Consider the following 21,180-nt stretch of genomic DNA (forward strand, 5'->3'; position numbering starts at 1 on the left):
TTCGAATCTGTGACCGTAGCAGCAGCGCGATTCCGTACTGAAGCGCCTAGAACCGCTCGGCCACAACGGCAAGCATATGTGATGAACTGTGAGCAATATACCAAGATATGCATGCAATTTCTTTTCTTTCTTCTATCTTTTGGTACTGCCTTCACCCCGCATTGTGCGCAGGGTCGGCAGGGTTAAGTACGGAATTGGCGTGATTAGTTTTGAGGGGTGGCCAGATGCCTTTCCTGCCACCACCCCATATCACCAGGGACGGAATTAGTGTACCCCAGCTGTCTGCGTCTAGTGTAAATCGTGAAATAGTGTGAATGTGTAACAAATGTCTGTTAGTCGTGTGACTGAGGCGGCACGTGGGCACCAGCCCGATATTCACCTAGTAGGATGTGGAAAACGGCCTAAAAACCACATCCAGTCTGGCCGGCACACTGGCCGTCGTCGTAAATCCGCCGAGCGGATTCGATCCGGGGCCAGCGCGCCTACCCGAGTCCAGGAAGCAGCGTGTTAGCGCTCTCGGCTATCCTGGCGGGCACCAAGATACGCCTGCAATGAGGAAGGTTAAGAAGTGGTTTGTATGGGTACCGCATGCTCTAAGCCAAAATCAAGAATAATCAGTGGGTGGCCATATGGGCAGCTCTGCTTGCTCGTTGTCAATCGTATCTTGAACAGCACAGGCCATTCCTAAGCTGTATCGGTACTGGTGACGAGAAATGGCGTCTTTGTGTTAACGTAAGGAAAAGAAAGGAATAGTTGAGCTCAAACGAAGCGGCAACTCCGCGTACAAAGACCTGTTATGCATCTGGTGGAACAGCGAAGGTGAGGTGGTATACTACGAATTGCTTCCCCTAGGTGTAACCATGACTGCTGACATTTACTGTCGATAACTGAAACGTCTTGCAGACGAAGTCCAAGAACGACAAGGAAAATTGCGTGAAGTAATACTACTCCACGATAACGCCCGCTTGCATTCTGCTAGACTGATAAAAAAAACACTATACAGGAATTTGGTTGGGAAGTCACTTCGCGCACGGTTTATTGAGCTGACCTTGCTCCCTCAAATTTTTAATTTTTCCACTCTCTATCGAATACCCAGTGGTGTTTCAAAAGTCTAATCAGGAAACATCGCGTTTCTTTACTGCTTGAGCGACGCCAGGTAAGAAATGTATATATATATATATATATATATATATATATATATATATATATATATATACTGCTTGAGCGACGCCAGGTAAGAAATGTATATATATATATATAAACATTGCTTACCTGGCGTCGCTCAAGCAGATATATATATATATATATATATATATATATATATATATATATATATATATATTGTTAAAATGGCTCTGAGCACTGCGGGACTTAACTTCTGAGGTCATCAGTCCCCTAGACTTAGAACTACTTAAACCTAACTAACCTAAGGACATCATATATATCCATGCCCGAGGCAGGATTCGAACCTGCGACCGTAGCAGTCACGCTGTTCCAGACTGTAGCGCCTAGAACCGCTCGGCCACTCCGGCCGGCTATATTATGTTAAGTGGAGACTTGTTATTTAAAGACATTTTGTTTGTTTTCTTTCATGTCGAGCGTGGCAGCAAGATGATTCAGTGGGGACTCCATACGCGGCGGACGACGAGAGCTACTATTGCATCGTGGTCGACGGTCTGCGCCTGGAAGCACCGTTGAAACATCATGCTGACCATTATTAAAATATGTTTTATGTTTTTTTATAAAATGAAGGGGAGTTCAGTGTTGAATGTGGAATGATAAAGTTTGTAAGTGGATGTCAGTTGGTTATCAACTGTTAAATAACCTTGGAGTTGGAAGTTAAAACAGTCAGTTGACTCTGTTGTTACGACATACGAGGTGCATTCAAGTTCTAAGGCCTCCGATTTTTTTTCTCCAGGCTGGAAAGAGATAGAAACATGCGCATTGTTTTAAAATGAGGCAGCGTTCATTGTCAATACGTCCCAGAGATGGCAGCACCGTACGGCAGAAGCAATTTTACCGCCAGCGGCGAGAATGAGAACTGTTTTAAATACTTAAAATGGCGACGTTTTCCTTACTTGAACAGCGTGCAATCATTCGTTTTCTGAATCTGCGTGGTGTGAAACCAATTGAAATTCATCGACAGTTGAAGGAGACATGTGGTGATGGAGTTATGGATGTGTCGAAAGTGCGTTCATGGGTGGGACAGTTTAATGAAGGCAGAACATCGTGTGACAACAAACTGAAACAACCTCGGGCTCGCACAAGCCGGTCTGACGACACGATCGAGAAAGTGGAGAGAATTGTTTTGGGGGATCGCCTCCAGAGTTGGCATTTCTGTGGGTTCTGTGCACACAATCCTGCATGACGACCTGAAAATGCGAAAACTGTCACCCAGGTGGGTGCCACGAATGCTGACGGCTGCCCATGTGGCATGTTGCCGAGCAATGTTGCCGCACAACGACAGTATGAATGGGACTTTCTTTTCGTCGGTTGTGACAATGGATGAGACGTGGATACCATTTTTCAATCCAGAAACAAAGCGCCAGTCAGCTCAATGGAAGCACACAGATTCACCGCCACCAAAAAACTTTCGGGTAACCGCCAGTGCTGAAAAAAATGATGGTGTCCATGTTCTGTGACAGCGAGGGCGTAATCCTTACCCATTGCGTGTAATTTGATCTGCGGCGGACTGTCGATATTGGGTACACGGTCAGGCTGCTGTGAGGCCTGTTGGTTTGCAGATTGCTTTTCTTGCCCCTCCTGCAGATATCGTTGCTGAGTTACTGCGACAGGATCGGTGGTTCAGCACAACCCTTCAAGGAACTTTCTTTCCGGATGAAAAGGCGCTCCGTAGATGTCTCCAACATTTCTTCGCCTCAAAACCACGCGATTTCTGCAGTCGCGGAATCGAAAAGTTACCCCAGGGCTGGCATCCTGTTGTAAATAGCGAAGCAGAATATATTACTGGTGACTGAAGTCTGAAAAAAGTAGGGGTAAGCTATATGGAGAGACGGGTCATATACAATATGTACAATAACCAAGAGGGAATAATAAGAGTGGACGATCAAGAACGAAGTGCTCGTATTAAGAAGGGTGTAAGACAAGGCTGTAGCCTTTTGCCCCTACTCTTCAAGCTGTACATCGAGGAAGCAATGATGGAAATAAAAGAAAGGTTCAGGAGTGGAATTAAAATACAAGGTGAAAGGATATCAATGATACGATTCGCTGATGACATTGCTATCCTGAGTGAAAGTGAAGAAGAATTAAATGATCTGCTGAACGGAATGAACAGTCTAATGAGTACACAGTATGGTTTGAGAGTAAATCGGAGAAAGACGAAGGTAATGAGAAGTAGTAGAAATGAGAACAGCGAGAAACTTAAGATCAGGATTGATGGTCACGAAGTCAATGAAGTTAAGGAATTCTGCTACCTAGGCAGTAAAATAACCAATGACGGACGGAGCTAGGAGGACATCAAAAGCAGACTCGCTATGGCAAAAAAGGCATTTCTGGCCAAGAGAAGTCTACTAATATCAAATACCGGCCTTAATTTGAGGAAGAAATTTCTGAGGATGTACGTCTGGAGTACAGCATTGTATGGTAGTGAAACATGGACTGTGGGAAAACCGGAACAGAAGAGAATCGAAGCATTTGAGATGTGGTGCTATAGACGAATGTTGAAAATTAGGTGGACTGATAAGGTAAGGAATGAGGAGGTTCTACGCAGAATCGGAGAGGAAAGGAATATGTGGAAAACACTGATAAGGAGAAGGGACAGGATGATAGGACATCTGCTAAGACATGACGGAATGACTTCCATGGTACTAGAGGGAGCTGTAGAGGGCAAAAACTGTAGAGGAAGACAGAGATTGGAATACGTCAAGCAAATAATTGAGAACGTAGGTTGCAAGTGCTACTCTGAGATGAAGAGGTTAGCACAGGAAATAAATTCCTGGCGGGCCGCATCAAACCAGTCAGTAGACAGATGACCAAAAAAAAAAAAAAAAAAAAAAGACTGAAGTCTGTGTTATGTGTATCTGTTGAGCTTGCGGAAAAACGCTACGAACTTACGCACCAACCCGATAGAGTACACACTGCAGCTGCAAAGAGACTGGTATAGGCATGTGTATTCAAATACAGAGATATGTAAGTAGGCAGAATACGTTGCTGCGGTCGGCAACGCCTATATATGACAACGAGTGTCTGGCGCAGTTGTTATATCGGTTACTGCTGCTACAATGGCAGCTTATCAAGATTTAAGTGGCAGTCAACAAAATTCTTCTGGGTTTGAGGCCGCATTGTCATCTGTAAAATTCCGACGTTTCGGCGACTGTTGCAAGACGGCTTCCTCAGGGTGTGTTGCTGACTCACTGTGAGGAAGGCGCCTTGCAACAGTCGCCGATACGTCAGAATTTTACAGATGACAATGCGGCCTCAAACCCAGAAGAATTTTGTTGACTGTGACAACGGTCGCGGAAGCCTACGTGTACAAGAATTAAGTGAGTTTGAACGTGGTGTTATAGTCGGTGCACGAGCGATGGGACATAGCATCTCCGATGTAGCGATGAAGTAGGGATTTTCTTGTATGACCACTTCACGAGTGTACCATAGATATCAGGAATCCGGTAAAACATCAGATCTCCGACGTCGCTGCGGTCCCCTTTACAAGTCCTAGTTTTTTGTGAGGGGAATTTCCGAACACCCTGTATACATAGCCCCCACACTGAAGCGCCAAAGAAACTGGTATAGGCATGCGTACTCAAATACAGAGATATGTAAACAGGCAGAATACGGCGCTACGGTCAGCAACTCCTATATAAGACAACAAGTGTCTGGCACAGTTGTTAGATCGGCTGTCAACATATAAGTGAGTTTTAGGGTGCTGTTATAGACCCCTGACGCGTCTAGATACGACTCTGACAGGTGACACGTTCGTAAGCGTCCTGTCTGGTCATCTGCATCCATTCGTTTGCATCGTGCATTCCCACGGAACTGGGCATTTCCAGCAGGACAATGCGACACCCCACACGTCCAAAATTCCAACAGATTGGCTCCAGGAACATTTTCTGAGTTTAAACACTTCCGCCGGCCGGTCTGACGGAGCGGTTCTAGGCGCTTCAGTCCGGAACCACGCGCCTGCTACGGACGCAGGCTCCAGTCCTGCTTCGGGCGTGGATGTGTGTGATGTCCTTAGGTTAGTTAGGTTTAAGTAGTTCTAAGTCTAGGGGACTGATGACCTCAGCTGTTAAGTCCCTTAGTGCTTAAAGCCATTTGAACCATTTTTTGAGCATTTCCAGCAGGATAATGCGACACCCAACGCGTCCATAATTCCTACAGAGTGACTCCAGGAACACACTTCTGAGTTTAAACGCTTCCGCTGGGCACCAAACTCCCCAAACGTGAACATTATTGAGCATATTTAGGATGCCTTGCAACGTGCTGTTCAGAAGAGATCTCCATCCCTTCGTACTCTTACGGAATCGTGGTCTCACTTCCCTCCAGCACTACTTCAGACATTAATCGAATCCATGACACGTCGTGTTGCGGCACTTTTGCGTGCTCGCGGGGGCCCTACACGAAATTAGGTAGGTGTGCCAGTTTTTTTGGTTCTTCAGACGCATAGTTGAGGAAGCATGACGTCATAATCATTGAGATGGGTGGAAAACTTGTTTTTGCTTAAAACGGAGATCAGATTACCCAAATTGTACTCATCCAGCACTTCATAATAAGACCAGATAGCGACTTCCAACAAATCTGAGCCATAATTTCAAGGCTTTTCCAAACTTTTTTTTCTCGCTTACGTGCTGAACGTCGAGTATTCAATACATCACGTTACGTATGAGGCGGAACTATGGGCCTCATGGAAAAAGGGTGACCCAGTTGTCACGCAATTTGACTCTTAATCTGATCACAAGGGGTGGCCATTATTGCACGCGTTGATCAAGTAGGCTGACGTGAGGATCTACATCTACATCTACATCCATACTCCGCAAGCCACCTGACGGTGTGTGGCGGAGGGTACCTTGAGTACCTCTATCGGTTCTCCCTTCTATTCCATTCTCGTATTGTTCGTGGAAAGAAGGATTGTCGGTATGCCTCTGTATGGGCTCTAATCTCTCTGATTTTATCCTCATGGTCTCTTCGAGAGATATACGTAGGAGGGAGCAATGTACTGCTTGACTCCTCGGTGAAGGTATGTTCTCGAAACTTTGACAAAAGCCCGTACCGAGCTACTGAGCTTCTCTCCTGCAGAGTCTTCCACTGGAGTTTATCTATCATCTCCGTAACGCTTTCGCGATCCTGTAACGAAGCGCGCTGCTCTCCGTTGGATCTTCTCTATATCTTCTATCAACCCTATCTGGTACGGATCCCACACTGCTGAGCAGTATTCAAGCAGTGGGCGAACAAGCGTACTGTAACCTACTTCCTTTGTTTTCGGATTGCATTTCCTTAGGATTCTTCCAATGAATCTCAGTCTGGCATCTGCTTTACCGACGATCAACATTATATGATCATTCCATTTTAAATCACTCCTAATGCGTACTCCCAGATAATTTATGGTATTAACTGCTTCCAGTTGCTGACCTGCTATTTTGAAGCTAAATGATAAAGGATCTATCTTTCTGTGTATTCGCAGCACATTACACTTGTCTACATTGAGATTCAATTGCCATTCCCTGCACCATGCGTCAATTCACTGCAGATCCTCCTGCATTTCAGTACAATTTTCCATTGTTAGAACCTCTCGATACACCACAGCATCATCCGCGAAAAGCCTCAGTGAACTTCCGATGTCATCCACAAGGTCATTTATGTATATTGTGAATAGCAACGGTCCTATGACACTCCCCTGCGGCACACCTGAAATCACACTTACTTCGGAAGACTTCTCTCCATTGAGAATGACATGCTGCGTCCTGTTGTCTAGGAACTCCTCAATCCAATCACACAATTGGTCTGATAGTCCATATGCTCTTACTTTGTTCATTAAACGACTGTGGGGAATGCCTTGCGGAAGTCAAGAAACACGGCATCTACCTGTGAACCCGTGTCTGTGGCCCTCTGAGTCTCGTGGACGAATAGCGCGAGCTGGGTTTCACATGACCGTCTTTTTCGAAACCCGTGCTGATTCCTACAGAGTAGATTTCTAGTCTCCAGAAAAGTCATTATACTCGAACACAATACGTGTTCCAATGAACAATGAATTAGGATCAATGAACTGTACTTGACGGGATGTATCGGTAACATCTTAGGTGATTAGAAGTTTGTAGACAGGAATACAATTAAATAATTAGCTTTAATTCAGCATCAGCGTTGAACGTCGGTCTTGACTTTGTACAATAATATTTACAAGTGCAATCACAGACTGAACTACGAATACTGCTTTACAATTGTGATTGCTTCACACATACAGACCAATTGTCAGTGCATAAACTGAATGTGCCACCTGACTAGGTCGTAGCTACTGACTTAGCTGAAGGCTATGCGAATTAGCGTCTCTACAAATGAGATCTCTGGAGCTATAACGAGTGAACCAATCCTATTAAAGTCGGCTGTAGAACTGGCCAGTGCGCTAGCTTGTCTCTGAAGACCAGCCGAGTGGCGGCGCTCGGTCTGCCAGCGTCGACAGTGGCAACTCGCGGGTCGTATGTGTACTGACGGACCGCGGCCGTTTGGAAGCCTACAACCTGCATGGTGGCTTGCGGTGACACCACACATTAACTCGTTCGTAAAGTAATTAGCAACAGCAATTCAGAGATTCATACCTCCTAAATTGGTAAGAGATGGAACTGATCCCCCATGGTACACAAAACAGGTCCGAACGCTGTTGCAGAGGCAACGGAAAAAGCATGCGAAGTTCAGAAGAACGCGAAATCCCGAAGATTGGCTAAAATTTACAGACGCGCGAAATTTGGCACGGACTTCAGTGCGAGATGCCTTTAATAGGTTCCACAACGAAACAGTCTCGAAATTTGGTAGAAAATCCGAAGAAATTCTGCTCGTATGTAAAGTACACAAGCGGCAAAACGCAGTCAATACCTTCGCTGCGCAGTGCCGATGGTACTGTTACCGACTACTGTGCCGCTAAAGCGGAGTTATTGAACGCAGGTTTCCGAAATTCCTTCACCAGGGAAGACGAATTGAATATTCCAGAATCTGAAACACGAACAGCTGCTAGCATGAGTTTCTTAGAGGTAGATACTCAAATCGCTTGATACGGGCAAGTCTTCAGGTCCAGATTGTATACCGATTAGGTTCCTTTCAGATTACGCTGGTACAATAGCTCCCTACTTAGCAATCATATACAACCGCTCGCTCACCGATAGATCTGTACCTACAGACTGGAAAATTGCGCAGGTCGCACCAGCGTTTAAGAAGGGTAGTAGGAGTAATCCATCGAACTACAGACCTATATCATTGACGTCGGTTTGCAGTAGGGTTTTGCAGCATATATTCTATTCAAACATTATGAATCACCTCGAATGGAACGATCTATTGATACGTAATCAGCATGGTTTCAGAAAACATCGTTCTTGTGCAGCTAGCTCTTTATTCGCACGAAGTAAAGGCCGCTATCGACAGGGGATCTCAGGTTGATTCCGTATTTCTGGATTTCCGGAAAGCTTTTGACACCGTTCCTCACAAGCGACTTCTAATCAAGCTGCGGGCCTATGAGGTATCGTCTCAGTTGTGCGACTGGATTTGTGATTTCCTGTCAGGAAGGTCGCAGTTCGTAGTAATAGACGGCAAATCATCGAGTAAAATTGAAGTGATATCAGGTGTTCCCCAGAGAAGCGTCCTGGGACCTCTGCTGTTCCTGGTCTATATAAATGACCTGCGTGACAATCTGAGCAGTTCTCTTAGGTTGTTCGCAGATGATGCTGTAATTTACCGTCTAGTAATGTCATCCGGAGACCAGTATCAGTTGCAAAGCGATTTAGAAAAGATTGCTGTTTGGTGTGGCAGGTGGCAGTTGACGCTAAATAACGAAAAGTGTGAGGTGATCCACATGAGTTCCAAAAAAAATCCGTTGGAATTCGATTACTCGATAAATAGTACAATTCTCAAGGCTGTCAATTCAACTAAGTACCTGGGTGTTAAAATTACGAACAACTTCAGTTGGAAAGACCACATAGATAATATTGTGGGGAAGGCGAGCCAAAGGTTGCGTTTCATTGGCAGGACACTTAGAAGATGCAACAAGTCCACTAAAGAGACAACTTACACTACACTCGTTCGTCCTCTGTTAGAATATTGCTGCGCGGTGTGGGATCCTTACCAGGTGGGATTGACGGAGGACATCGAAAGGGTGCAAAAAAGGGCAGCTCGTTTTGTATTATCACGTAATAGGGGAGACAGTGTGGCAGACATGATACGCGAGTTGGGATGGAAGTCATTAGAGCAAAGACGTTTTCCGTCGCGGCGAGATCTATTTACGAAATTTCAGTCACCAACTTTCTCTTCCGAATGCGAAAATATTTTGTTGAGCCCAACCTACATAGGTAGGAATGATCATCAAGATAAAATAAGAGAAATCAGAGCTCGAACAGAAAGGTTTAGGTGTTCGTTTTTCCCGCGCGCTGTTCGGGAGTGGAATGGTAGGGAGATAGTACGATTGTGGTTCGATGAATCCTCTGCCAAGCACTTAAATGTGAATTGCAGAGTAGTCATGTAGATGTAGAAGTTCGAAGCTTTTTTTTATACCTGGGAGTTCGGTTCTTTAAAGTATCGAGAGTTTACTGGTTGGCGAAGAAGGAAAATAACAACAGGTAGAGGACGGCGCAACTTCCGCAGGACAACCGTAGAAGGAAAATGAATGGATACGGAGCTATTGCCGCATAGTACCGGTAGCGGCAACTGTTCCGTGTGAGCGACTACCTGTTCCGTTCGGTCGGCGACTGTGCGGAACTTCCGCGTTCTGGCCGCGAGCTGCGGTAGATAACTCAGACAGGAGGATGGGCTGTGTGGGCACAAACGTTTTTATCTGCGGTATCCGCACAGCGCGAGGAAGCGGTGTTAGTCAACGCTTTCGCACCGTATAAAAGAAGCCTAATGTTGTACTCTCGTTTCATAGATTCGACATTGGTCGGCTGAGCACAACTGGAACTTGCCGTCATGTCGTCGCTGGTAGTCTACGTCGTCGTCTTCATAGCTGCCTGCGCCGCGGCTCAAAGCGCGAGCAAGATTGTACCAGGACCTGCAGTCAGCGGTACGGTCGACTGCTACGACGAAAACGGGTATGTCACGACGGTGGTAGGGCTCTGTTTCAGGTTTTCTCTTTAACTCATTCCTTATTCATTTCAGCCTCAGGCCTCACAGATTTCTTTTCTCTGATTGAATTCCACAGCTTTTATGAACTGTAAGAAAATGAAACAGCTACAGCCGTTCGTTCTTACGACGCCATTGATTGTGTGGCTACCGGTTTCGGCTCTTCAGTTGACAAGCTTGTAATGCAGCGAGTTTGTTGAAGTGAGGCACGCGGCCGTCTTGTGCGGTGGCTGCAGGAGATATATACAGGGTGGTCCATTGATCGTGACCGGGCCAAATATCTCACGAGATAAGCGTCAAAAGAAAAAACTAAAGAACGAAACTTGTCTAGTTTGAAAGGGGAAACCAGATGGCGCTATGGTTGGCCAGCTAGATGGCGCTGCCATAGGTCAAACGAATATCAACTGCGTTTTTTTTAAATACGAACACTCATTTTTTATTACATATTCGTGTAGTACGTAAATAAATATGAATGTTTTAGTTGGACCACTTTTTTTGCTTTGCAATAGATGGCGCTGTATTACTCACAAACATATGGCTCACAATTTTAGACGAACAGTTGGTAACAGGCAGGTGTTTTTTTTTTAAATTAAAATACAGAACGTAGGTACGTTTGAACATTTTATTTCCGTTTTTCCAATGTGATACGTGTACCTTTGTGAACTTATCATTTCTGAGAACGCATGCTGTTACAGCGTGATTACCTGTAAATACCACATTAATGCAATAAATGCTCAAAATGATGTCCGTCAACCTCAATGCATTTGGCAATACGCGTAACGACATTCCTCTCAACACTAACTTTTTTGAGATTCCCGATTCTCGCGCAATTTGTCTGCTACTGATGTGCGGATTAGTCGAGACAGCAGCTAAAACACCTACTTGGGCATCATCGTTTGTTGCAGGTCGTGGTTAACGTTTCAAACGTGGCTGAACACTTCCCGTTTCCTTAAATAACGTAACTATCAGCCGAACGGTCCGGGCACTTGGATGATGTCGTACAGGATACCGAGCAGCATACATAGCACACGCCCGTTGGGCATTTTGATCACAATAGCCATACACCAACACGATATCGATCTTTTCCGCAATTGGTAAAAGGTCCATTTTAACACGGGTAATATATCAAGAAGCAAATACCGTCCGCACTGGCGGAATGTTACGTGATACCAAGTACTTATAAGTTTGTGACTATTACAGCGCCATCTATCACAAAGCGAAAAATGTAGTCCATTAAACATTCATATTTCTTTAAGTACTACACGAATATGTAATACAAAATGGGGGTTCCTATTTTTAAAAAAAACGCAGTTGATATCCGTTTGACCTACGGCAGCGCCATCAAGCAGGCCAACCATAGCGCCATCTGGTTTCCCCCTTCAAGCTAGACAAGTTCTTTGTACTTTTTTTCCTTTCATGCTTATTACTTCGTGCCATATTTGGCCCGGTCACTATCAATGGACCATCACACACACACACACACACACACACACACACACACACACATATATATATATCGCTTTGCTCACAGCACAGCTGACGCTGCCTGCCGCGAGAACTGCATAGCGTAACATTCAGTCGATACGAAGTTTCATACCCTCCACGAATCTAAATAATCCATATTAGTTATTATCCGATTTTCTTACAATTTGGTACACAGCCTTCTGCTATTAATGGAATGATGCTGTCCAAATTGCAGATTTTTATTTATTATAGTTCTGGAACTAAAGAGAATTACCTAAAACTCCTAAAACCTACGCTTATTTTTTAAAACCAAGTTAGTAACAATAATAGATTGACTTTCATTATCATTTGAAGCCATTCCAGAGTCATCAGTGCATAAAAATCAATTAATTAGAAAATTAGTTTTTTAAACAACAGTCACTGTGCAAGACGTAATACAAAAATCGGTCAAAATTATTTTATTATATTTTGCCATGTGAGTGCGTGAGAATGATTGAGAGAATGTACTCGTCCACTACTGGCCATTAAGATTGCTACACCAAGAAGAAATGCAGGTGATAAACGGGTATTCATTGGACAAATATATTATACTAGAATTGACATGTCGTTACATTTTCACGCAATTTGGGTGCATAGATCCTGAGAAATCAGTACCCCGAACAACCACCTCTGCCCGTAATAACGGCCTTGATACGCATGGGCATTAAGTGAAACAGAGCTTGGATGGCGTGTACAGGTACAGCTGCCCTGCAGCTTCAACCGATACCACAGTTCATCAAGAGTAGTGACTGGCGTATTGTGACGAGCCAGTTGCTCGGCCACCATTGACCAGACGTTTTCAATTGGTGAGAGATCTGGAGAATGTGCTGGCCGGGGCAGCAGTCGAACATTTTGTGTATGCAGAACGGCCCGTACAGGACCAGCAACATGCGGTCGCGCATTATCCTATGTAGGGTTTCGCAGGGATCGAATGAAGGGTAGAGCTACGGGTTGTAACACATCTGAAATGTAACGTCCACTGTTCAAAGTGCCGTCAATGCGAACAAGAGGTGACCGAGACGTGTAACCAATAGCACCCCATACCATCACGCCGGGTGACACGCCAGTATGGTGATGACGAATACACGCTTCCAATGAGCGTTCACTGCGATGTCGCCAAACACGGATGTGACCATCGTGATGCTGTAAACAGAATCTGGATTCATCTGAAAAAATAACGTTTTGTCATTCGTGCACCCAGGTTCGTCGTTGAGTACACCATCGCAGGCGCTCCAGTCTGTGATGCAGTGTCAAGGGTAACCGCAGCCGTGGTCTCCGAGCTGATAATCCATGCTGCTGCAAACGACGTCGAATTATTCGTGCAGATGGTTGTTGTCTTGTAAACGTCCCCATCTGTTGACTCCGGGATCGAGACGTGGCTGCACGATCCGTGCGGGTAAGATGCCTGTCATCTCGACTGCTAGCGATACCAGGCCGTTGGAATTCAGCACGGCGTTCCGTATTACCCTCCCGAACCCACCGATTCCATATTCTGCGAACAGTCATTGGATCTCGACCAACGCGAGCAGCAATATCGCGATACGATAAACCACAATCCAGATTGCCTACAATCCGACCTTTATCAAAGTCGGAAACGAGATGGTACGCATTTCCCCTCTTTACACAAGTCATCACAACAACGTTTCACCAGGCAACGATGGTCAACTGCTGTTTGTGTATGAGAAATCTGTGGAAACTTTCCTCGTGTCAGCACGTTGTAGGTGTCGCCACCGGCGCCAACCTTGTGTGAATGCTCTGAAAAGCTAATCATTTGCATATCACAGCATCTTCTTCCTTTCGGTTAAATTTCACGTCTGTAGCACGTCAGCTTCGTGGTGTAGCAATTTGAATGGCCAGTACTTTAAAAACGTAGGTTTGGTTTCCTTAAATTATGTTCTAAAATAAGTGTCGGAGGCTCAGTCTTGCCTCGCATGTGCCCATATTTCTCCGGAATCCGAACTGATCTTCCCTGAGGTCGGTCTCCACCAGTTTTTCCATTCTTCTCTAAGGAATTCGTGTTAGTATTTCTTAAGTGACTTATTAAGGGGACGTTTACTTTCTTTGGCCCGAAAAAAGCATGTTCTTTGAGAATTTTTTTCTCGGCATGTGTTATAGATATCAACGTAAAATTTGGCCAAAATGTTTATTGATATTTCTTCTAGAAACTGGAATTTTTTCGACCGTAAATGTCGAAGAGCAAAGGCGCAAGTGCCGTCCAAACGAAACAAAATTTCGATGTAGACCTCCACGCGCCGTACGTCATAGGTCAGCCGGCTCGTTTGAAATCAAAATTGAGTTGACGTTAGCGAAGCATATAACATTCTTTAGGAGTTGTACCTCGCTTAAGTTATTTGGACCATAGGAAACAAAATGGCGTCCATTTGAAAAAAAATGTTTTTTCATCGATTTTTCGACTTCGTCGACCGAGTGAAAATATTTATAGTTGATGGATCGGAATAAAAGTGGTTCAACTCCTAGACAATTTAGTTAGCTTCGTCGGAAACAAAGCATCATGCCAATCGGTTCAGTAGATTTGAAGTATCATACCGCGCGATAAATAAAGTTATTTCGAGAAAAACGCGACTGAAGTTTTGACTACATATAAATGCAATATTATGGAACTTACGTTCAATCTACTATTCCGTGTCCTGCTCGATCTAGGCCATCCTCCGCTGCTCCAGAGCCGCTCGTACAGCCGGTGACAAGCGGTTTTCGGCCGCTCGAATCCGGTGGTCGTCCGAATGCTTGGCGAACTGCGTCGAATAGAGTCCCAGGGCGACGTCCATAGTTGTCATGGTCTTCACAATTGCTTAATACCCTTCGTTGAAGCTGCTCACTGCCAGGAAAGTCGCAATCTCCACAGTCTTCGCACCAGAATGCTAATGCTTGGGGGCTAACTTCCACACGCGTTCAAACCTTCATTTGAACTTTGTGTGTTTCTTCCCAAACACCGGTAAAATAACTCGTCCTCCGAAAGGGCCTCGTAGATCGGATGAATCACGCTTCGAACTTCTCTGGAGAGCGGCTGGTCGTGTTGATATTCGTCCAGATATCGGGTAGCCTCTGCAATGCGCCACTTGCATCTACTAGTTTCCCCAGCCGTCGGTGTTGTGGGTGGTCATCCGTCGAACACTTGTGGAAATACTTTGCCCAAATTGCCTTCTTCATCTGTTCCACCGAATTGGAATGCCGTCGGATTACCAAGCCGTAGCACGTCGTAAGCTCCTTGTTGACTTTATCAGTTTTAGTCATGTGCAAGCACATAGAATAATTTTTCGCAGCTACAAAGTCGAAATCCTCAAAAAAAAAAAAAAAAAAAAAAACTGTTGCGTGAAAAAGGTCGATATCAGGCAGGTGCATTTTTTTGTTTAACCGCGAATAACAAACATTTCCATTCCGTATTCGGAAAAACCGTTTCAGGGGTGGATTCTAAACACTTTTATGGACCCAAAAATGCAACTTTAAAAAAAATCGATTTGTTGAACCAAAAAATAGTAAACCTCCCCTTAAACTAATAGTTCGGTAATATTCACACCTGTCACTACCGGCTTTCCGTATATTCTATGAATTAATAAGCTGATATGAGATTTTCATTGTCCCCCTTTTAAATGGGATTGTGAGAGTTTACCTGACCCCCAACTCCCCCCCCCCCCCCCCCCCCGCTCCACTTTGAGCTTTGAGTTCACATAATTAATGGACATCCCCCCATGCTCTTTGGAAATCTGACTCGATTTTGTAAACATTGCAATAACATCACAGAGTGTGAAGTTTCATGTTGTTTCTTTCTCCACACCTGGGTGCCTCACCTTTTCTTTGTCAGACAGTGTACTCTAAGAGCAGCAAATTGCAAACATGTCCTCAGACACAACATGTACCTCCATACTGCAGGAAGCTGCGGCATCCACGGCCGACGAGTAACCTGCTCGACTGCAAGCCATGGTGCCCTCCAGGCTGTCCAGAAGGGGGATGCTTTCGTCACAACAGGTGTAACTGCGGCACTGGTTACAAGTGAGTACAAACTGACCACTACCGTTGATAAGTCAGTGGTTGTCAAAATTATGAAGCTTCAGAGCTGTTCCATCATTTTTAAATCCTGTGATCCATCAAAAGATACTAGAAAAGAAATAAGAACTTTTTCAAGTATCTTACTTTTGTTTAGTGTCTATAAATTTGTACTACTAGTAGATATTAGATATGTTTTAATTAAACTGTATACATGGTATCCCAGAAATGTTGCTGTGAACTTCGAGGGCTTGCAGAGGGTGTCTTACGGAACAAATCTAGGATAGGAACCTGCGTCTGGAAACGTCATCCTCTGCTGCTGCATAGCATCGAAGTTATAGGCGCTGGCGCCTACCGCTAGGCAACCCCTTCGACAGCAAATGTGTCTCCAGCCTGATGGACTATAGGCTGAACGTCTCGAAATGTTGTTCGTTATTCGGTGATAGCGATTGATTGCCATGATTTTCAATGGAGAAGATGGAGCTAGCTGCTGTGTAGAAAAGCTGTTTCTCCAAATATGTGCTGTTACCTTGGTGGACGACGTTTTCAGGCACAGATTTCCATCCACACTTTTTGTTGTCTTCTGGAGTCCGCTAAAGATTCCATGCTCTTCGGTATACTGTGGATGGAAGCCCTTGTCCGAAACTGTCATCCACCAAGGCACCATAGTATCACAATCATCGGAGACGAGGCATATCTATGCACCAGACAGCTCCATCTTCTCCACTGGCGATTGTAGCAGTCAGTCACGATCAGTTGATAGCAGCCAACATTGCGAGATGTTCCGCCTACGGTCCTTCAATGTAATAAGTCACATTGGCTGCTGAAGGGGTGGCAGTCGATCCTCTGTAGCATCAGTAGATGACGTCTCTGGACACTTTTCTTATCCTCAATTTGTTCCCCAAGACATGCTCTACACCCCTCTACGTTTGTTGCATCATTTCTGGGACATCCTGTATTGTTGTTGTTGTTGTTGTGGTCTTCAGTCCTGAGACTGGTTTGATGCAGCTCTCCATGCTACTCTATCCTGTGCAAGCTTTTTCATCTCCCAGTACCTACTGCAACCTACATCCTTCTGAATCTGCTTAGTGTATTCATCTCTTGGTCTCCCTCTACGATTTTTACCCTCCACGCTGCCCTCCAATACTAAATTGGTGATCCCTTGATGCCTCAGAACATGTCCTACCAACCGATCCCTTCTTCTGGTCAAGTTGTGCCACAAACTTCTCTTCTCCCCAATCCTATTCAATACTTCCTCATTAGTTATGAGATCTACCCATCTAATCTTCAGCATTCTTCTGTAGCACCACATTTCGAAAGCTTCTATTCTCTTCTTGTCCAAACTATTTATCGTCCATGTTTCACTTCCATACATGGCTACACTCCATACGAATACTTTCAGAAATGACTTCCTGACACTTAAATCAATACTCAATGTTAACAAATTTCTCTTCTTCAGAAACGCTTTCCTTGCCATTGCCAGCCTACACTTTATGTCCTCTCTACCTCGACCATCATCAGTTATTTTGCTCCCCAAATAGCAAAACTCCTTTACTACTTTAAGTGCCTCATTTCCTAATCTAATTCCCTCAGCATCACCCGACTTAATTAGACTACATTCCATTATCCTTGTTTTGCTTTTGTTGATGTTCATCTTATATCCTCCTTTCAAGACACTGTCCATTCCATTCAACTGCTCTTCCAAGTCCTTTGCTGTCTCTGACAGAATTACAATGTCATCGGCGAACCTCAAAGTTTTTATTTCTTCTCCATGAATTTTAATACCTACTCCGAATTTTTCTTTTGTTTCCTTTACTGCTTGCTCAATATACAGATTGAACAACATCGGGGAGAGGCTACAACCCTGTCTCACTCCCTTCTCAACCACTGCTTCCCTTTCATGTCCCTCGACTCTTATAACTGCCATCTGCTTTCTGTACAAATTGTAAATAGCCTTTCGCTCCCTGTATTTTACCCCTGCCACCTTTAGAATTTGAAAGAGAGTATTCCAGTCAACGTTGTCAAAAGCTTTCTCTAAGTCTACAAATGCTAGAAACGTAGGTTTGCCTTTCCTTAATCTTTCTTCTAAGATAAGTCGTAAGGTCAGTATTGCCTCACGTGTTCCAGTGTTTCTACGGAATCCAAACTGATCTTCCTCGAGGTTGGCTTCTACTAGTTTTTCCATTCGTCTGTAAAGAATTCGTGTTAGTATTTTGCAGCTGTGACTTATTAAGCTGATAGTTCGGTAATTTTCACATCTGTCAACACCTGCTTTCTTTGGGATTGGAATTATTATATTCTTCTTGAAGTCTGAGGGTATTTCGCCTGTTTCATACATCTTGCTCACTAGATGGTAGAGTTTTGTCAGGACTGGCTCTCCCACGGCCGTCAGTAGTTCCAATGGAATATCGTCTACTCCGGGGGCCTTGTTTCGACTCAGGTCTTTCAGTGCTCTATCAAACTCTTCACGCAGTATCATATCTCCCATTTCATCTTCATCTACATCCTCTTCCATTTCCATAATATTGTCCTCAAGTACATCGCCCTTGTATAGACCCTCTATATACTCCTTCCACCTTTCTGCTTTCCCTTCTTTGCTTAGAACTGGGTTTCCATCTGAGCTCTTGATATTCATACAAGTCGTTCTCTTATCTCCAAAAGTCTCTTTAATTTTCCTGTAGGCGGTATCTATCTTACCCCTAGTGAGATAGGCCTCTACATCCTTACATTTGTCCTCTAGCCATCCCTGCTTAGCCATTTTGCACTTCCTGTCGATCTCATTTTTGAGATCCTGTATAAGAAAAAGAAACTGAAATGCAATTGTACATAAGAGAGAAACTGAAGTTTATTTGGTAATAAGATACAAATGTAAGAATAGATTTTTATATCAGACATATTAACTTTAATGGGAAGAATGACACTATTTTTGTCGTCAAAAAGTTGGAAGAGCAGGTAATGGCTGCCATTCAAATGCAGTTGTTCATTTGTTGATCAATCTGTTTCTCTAGATGAAATTTGGATATTACAGGATACTGTTTACTTTTCTAGTTGTATCTCCAAATTCCACTCATTCTTAGCTCTCAAACACTCTTTACAATATACTTTAACTATTTGGCGATACGTTTTTGATTTTTTTTAATTTCTTTTAATAGACTTTAAATTTACCTACTACCAAAAAGTTGTTAAGAAAAGTTACACTTGTGGGTTAATATGGAGCAGTTGGGAAATATGGAATAGGGTTGTAAAAATGTGGAGAATCAAGTAAAATTGTGAATAAACAAATTTTATGTACATAAAATATATTAAGTCTCAAAAGAATTACTTCTCCATACAAGAAAGAAACAATTTTTTTCGAAAACGAATATGGTAATGTTATTAACCTTAAAAGAAAGTTTTGAAAAGTTGTTTGTTTATGTAGAACAGGTGATTCATTTTGCATCATCCGTCTGAATAAGCCGAGAATCTAATCTTTGTTCTCAGCACTTGCACAGTCAAAGCGACTTTTACGAAATATCACATGTTCCATATAGCCGACATGCCATCTTTGAATTCACAATATAACGACAGAATCGACTGTAGTCATAGGCAAACACCAAGCAATACACAAAGATCTACGTTTCTTTTATTTAATAAATTACTTAGTGTCAATAATTATTGCACATTTTTGAAAACTTACCTCCAAAAATTTTATAAAACTACCAAACCAGTTTTTCTGTGCAGTAACTCACACGATGTCTGGAGACGATCTGGATTCGTTACAGCCCATCACCAAAACATTCAATCAAATTCAATCAAAACATAAAACCAATCCAAATGAGCTGATTGTTTTCCACCATCTGACAGAATCGACTGTTATCATTTGGTTGTTTCCATAGACTGACTTCACACAAAGGAATAAATGAATGCATAATTTAACTGTTACATGAAACTACACTCAACCTTTTGTTTTCATTCTGTTGTTGCCATTTGCTGGTATCATTCAAAAGACTAAATGGATAATTCAACTGATCCATTAAACTACAACAGAATGAATCGATGATTTTCCAGTAACCAAGTGAACCGATTGTTTTCATTTGATCATTCCTGTCACTAGTACAAGGCTATACTTCAATCAAACAGTTTCAGGAAAGGATCTTGCAACCTTTAAATTTATATTTGACGTTCACAACTTTCTCTATACCAGGAACTCCTCTGCGCATTTTATGTCCTTCCTGCTCTGGCCACTGTCAGTTATTTGGTTACCCAGATGAACAAAACTCGTCTGCTACTTTTAGTGCTTGATGTGTACCCATCTTTTAGTCTCATTCCTTTCTCTGCAGGGACGCGAGAACGCGAGATGAGATGAAGGCAAAGGCTCCCGTCAGATGTGAGCCCGTATGCAGATATGGGTGTGTCAACGGGGACTGCGTGGCCCCAGAGACATGCGAGTGCTGGGAGGGCTATATGAAGGACCCTCTCCGTATCAACACCTGCGTGTGGGGTGACTAACTGCATACACAGCTGGCTTCCTACTTCACAGCACCAGATTCCGGAAGCAGCGATTATCTCTTATCACTACAAGTGTCAAGCATCAGGATACGAGTGTCATTTCACAGATAGTACAAACCTTCTTTTCGCAAGGTAAACATCAAATGTATCACTTTTTGGTGGAGCAAAGCCTCTGAAGCTCACTGTATTTGGATAATTAAAGTTAAATAACTGTATGTATTCCTTCAAAATAAATAAATGACACTAATTATTAAAGTATTTGTCTTTCTATTTGCTTATTTCTTTCATCTTTTTATGCTCGATTTGGTTCCATATGACGATATCTAATCATGTACCGCGCAGTCTGCTCTTTGGGGCTGGGAACAATGTAGATTCAGTATCAATGCATTGGTACTGTGTGGGTGGACTTTGGGGTACATAGAAAATCTTTCTGCACTAATAAGGTGCAGAAGGTACAAAACTGATTTTTAAGTTGCCTTTTGGCTTGTTACCATCCATGGAGCATAGTAATGTTCCAAGTATGTACTTCTGTAGCATCGTATTGGTAAGTATGCCAAATTGCTTATTTATTAATTACGCTGCTTGTAATGGCAGATTTCGGATAACAACAAAGCTGATTACAGAAAGAGCCTTCCTGGTCTCAATAACGAAATAGAACTCCCTGGTCTCATCTGCATCTTCGGCAACAGGGAGGGAAGAGAACGAAAAGGTGATGTAACCCACTGATTTGTATCCAGGATTTCTGATGAGTCACACCAACTTTTGTGCACTCATAGCAGTTTTTTGTTCTGCAAATGTTTATCAGTGTAGATTACACAGGCATTATGTAGATTAGCATATGCATAGATGCTATGAAATGTATATAATAACTCATCTTTTTTATACCATGAAGATCGTGTAATAGCAACACTAGTA

The 21,180-nt window shown here is 43.4% G+C and overlaps 1 protein-coding gene across 1 annotated transcript in view; it reads left to right on the forward strand.

Moving 5' to 3' along the window:
* LOC126428357 (epidermal growth factor-like protein) overlaps window positions 1-20,523 on the forward strand; it is a 49,153-nt gene extending 28,630 nt beyond the window's left edge. The window contains exons 4-6 of the mRNA XM_050090288.1: window positions 10,099-10,241; window positions 15,664-15,783; window positions 20,097-20,523. Of these exons, the coding sequence (XP_049946245.1) occupies window positions 10,099-10,241; window positions 15,664-15,783; window positions 20,097-20,265 (432 nt within the window). The 3' untranslated portion in view covers window positions 20,266-20,523. The remainder of the gene's footprint in view (window positions 1-10,098; window positions 10,242-15,663; window positions 15,784-20,096) is intronic.
* Window positions 20,524-21,180: the final 657 nt, after the last annotated feature.

The sequence above is a fragment of the Schistocerca serialis genome, chromosome 12, assembly GCF_023864345.2.
Source record: "Schistocerca serialis cubense isolate TAMUIC-IGC-003099 chromosome 12, iqSchSeri2.2, whole genome shotgun sequence".
Lineage (NCBI taxonomy): Eukaryota > Metazoa > Arthropoda > Insecta > Orthoptera > Acrididae > Schistocerca > Schistocerca serialis.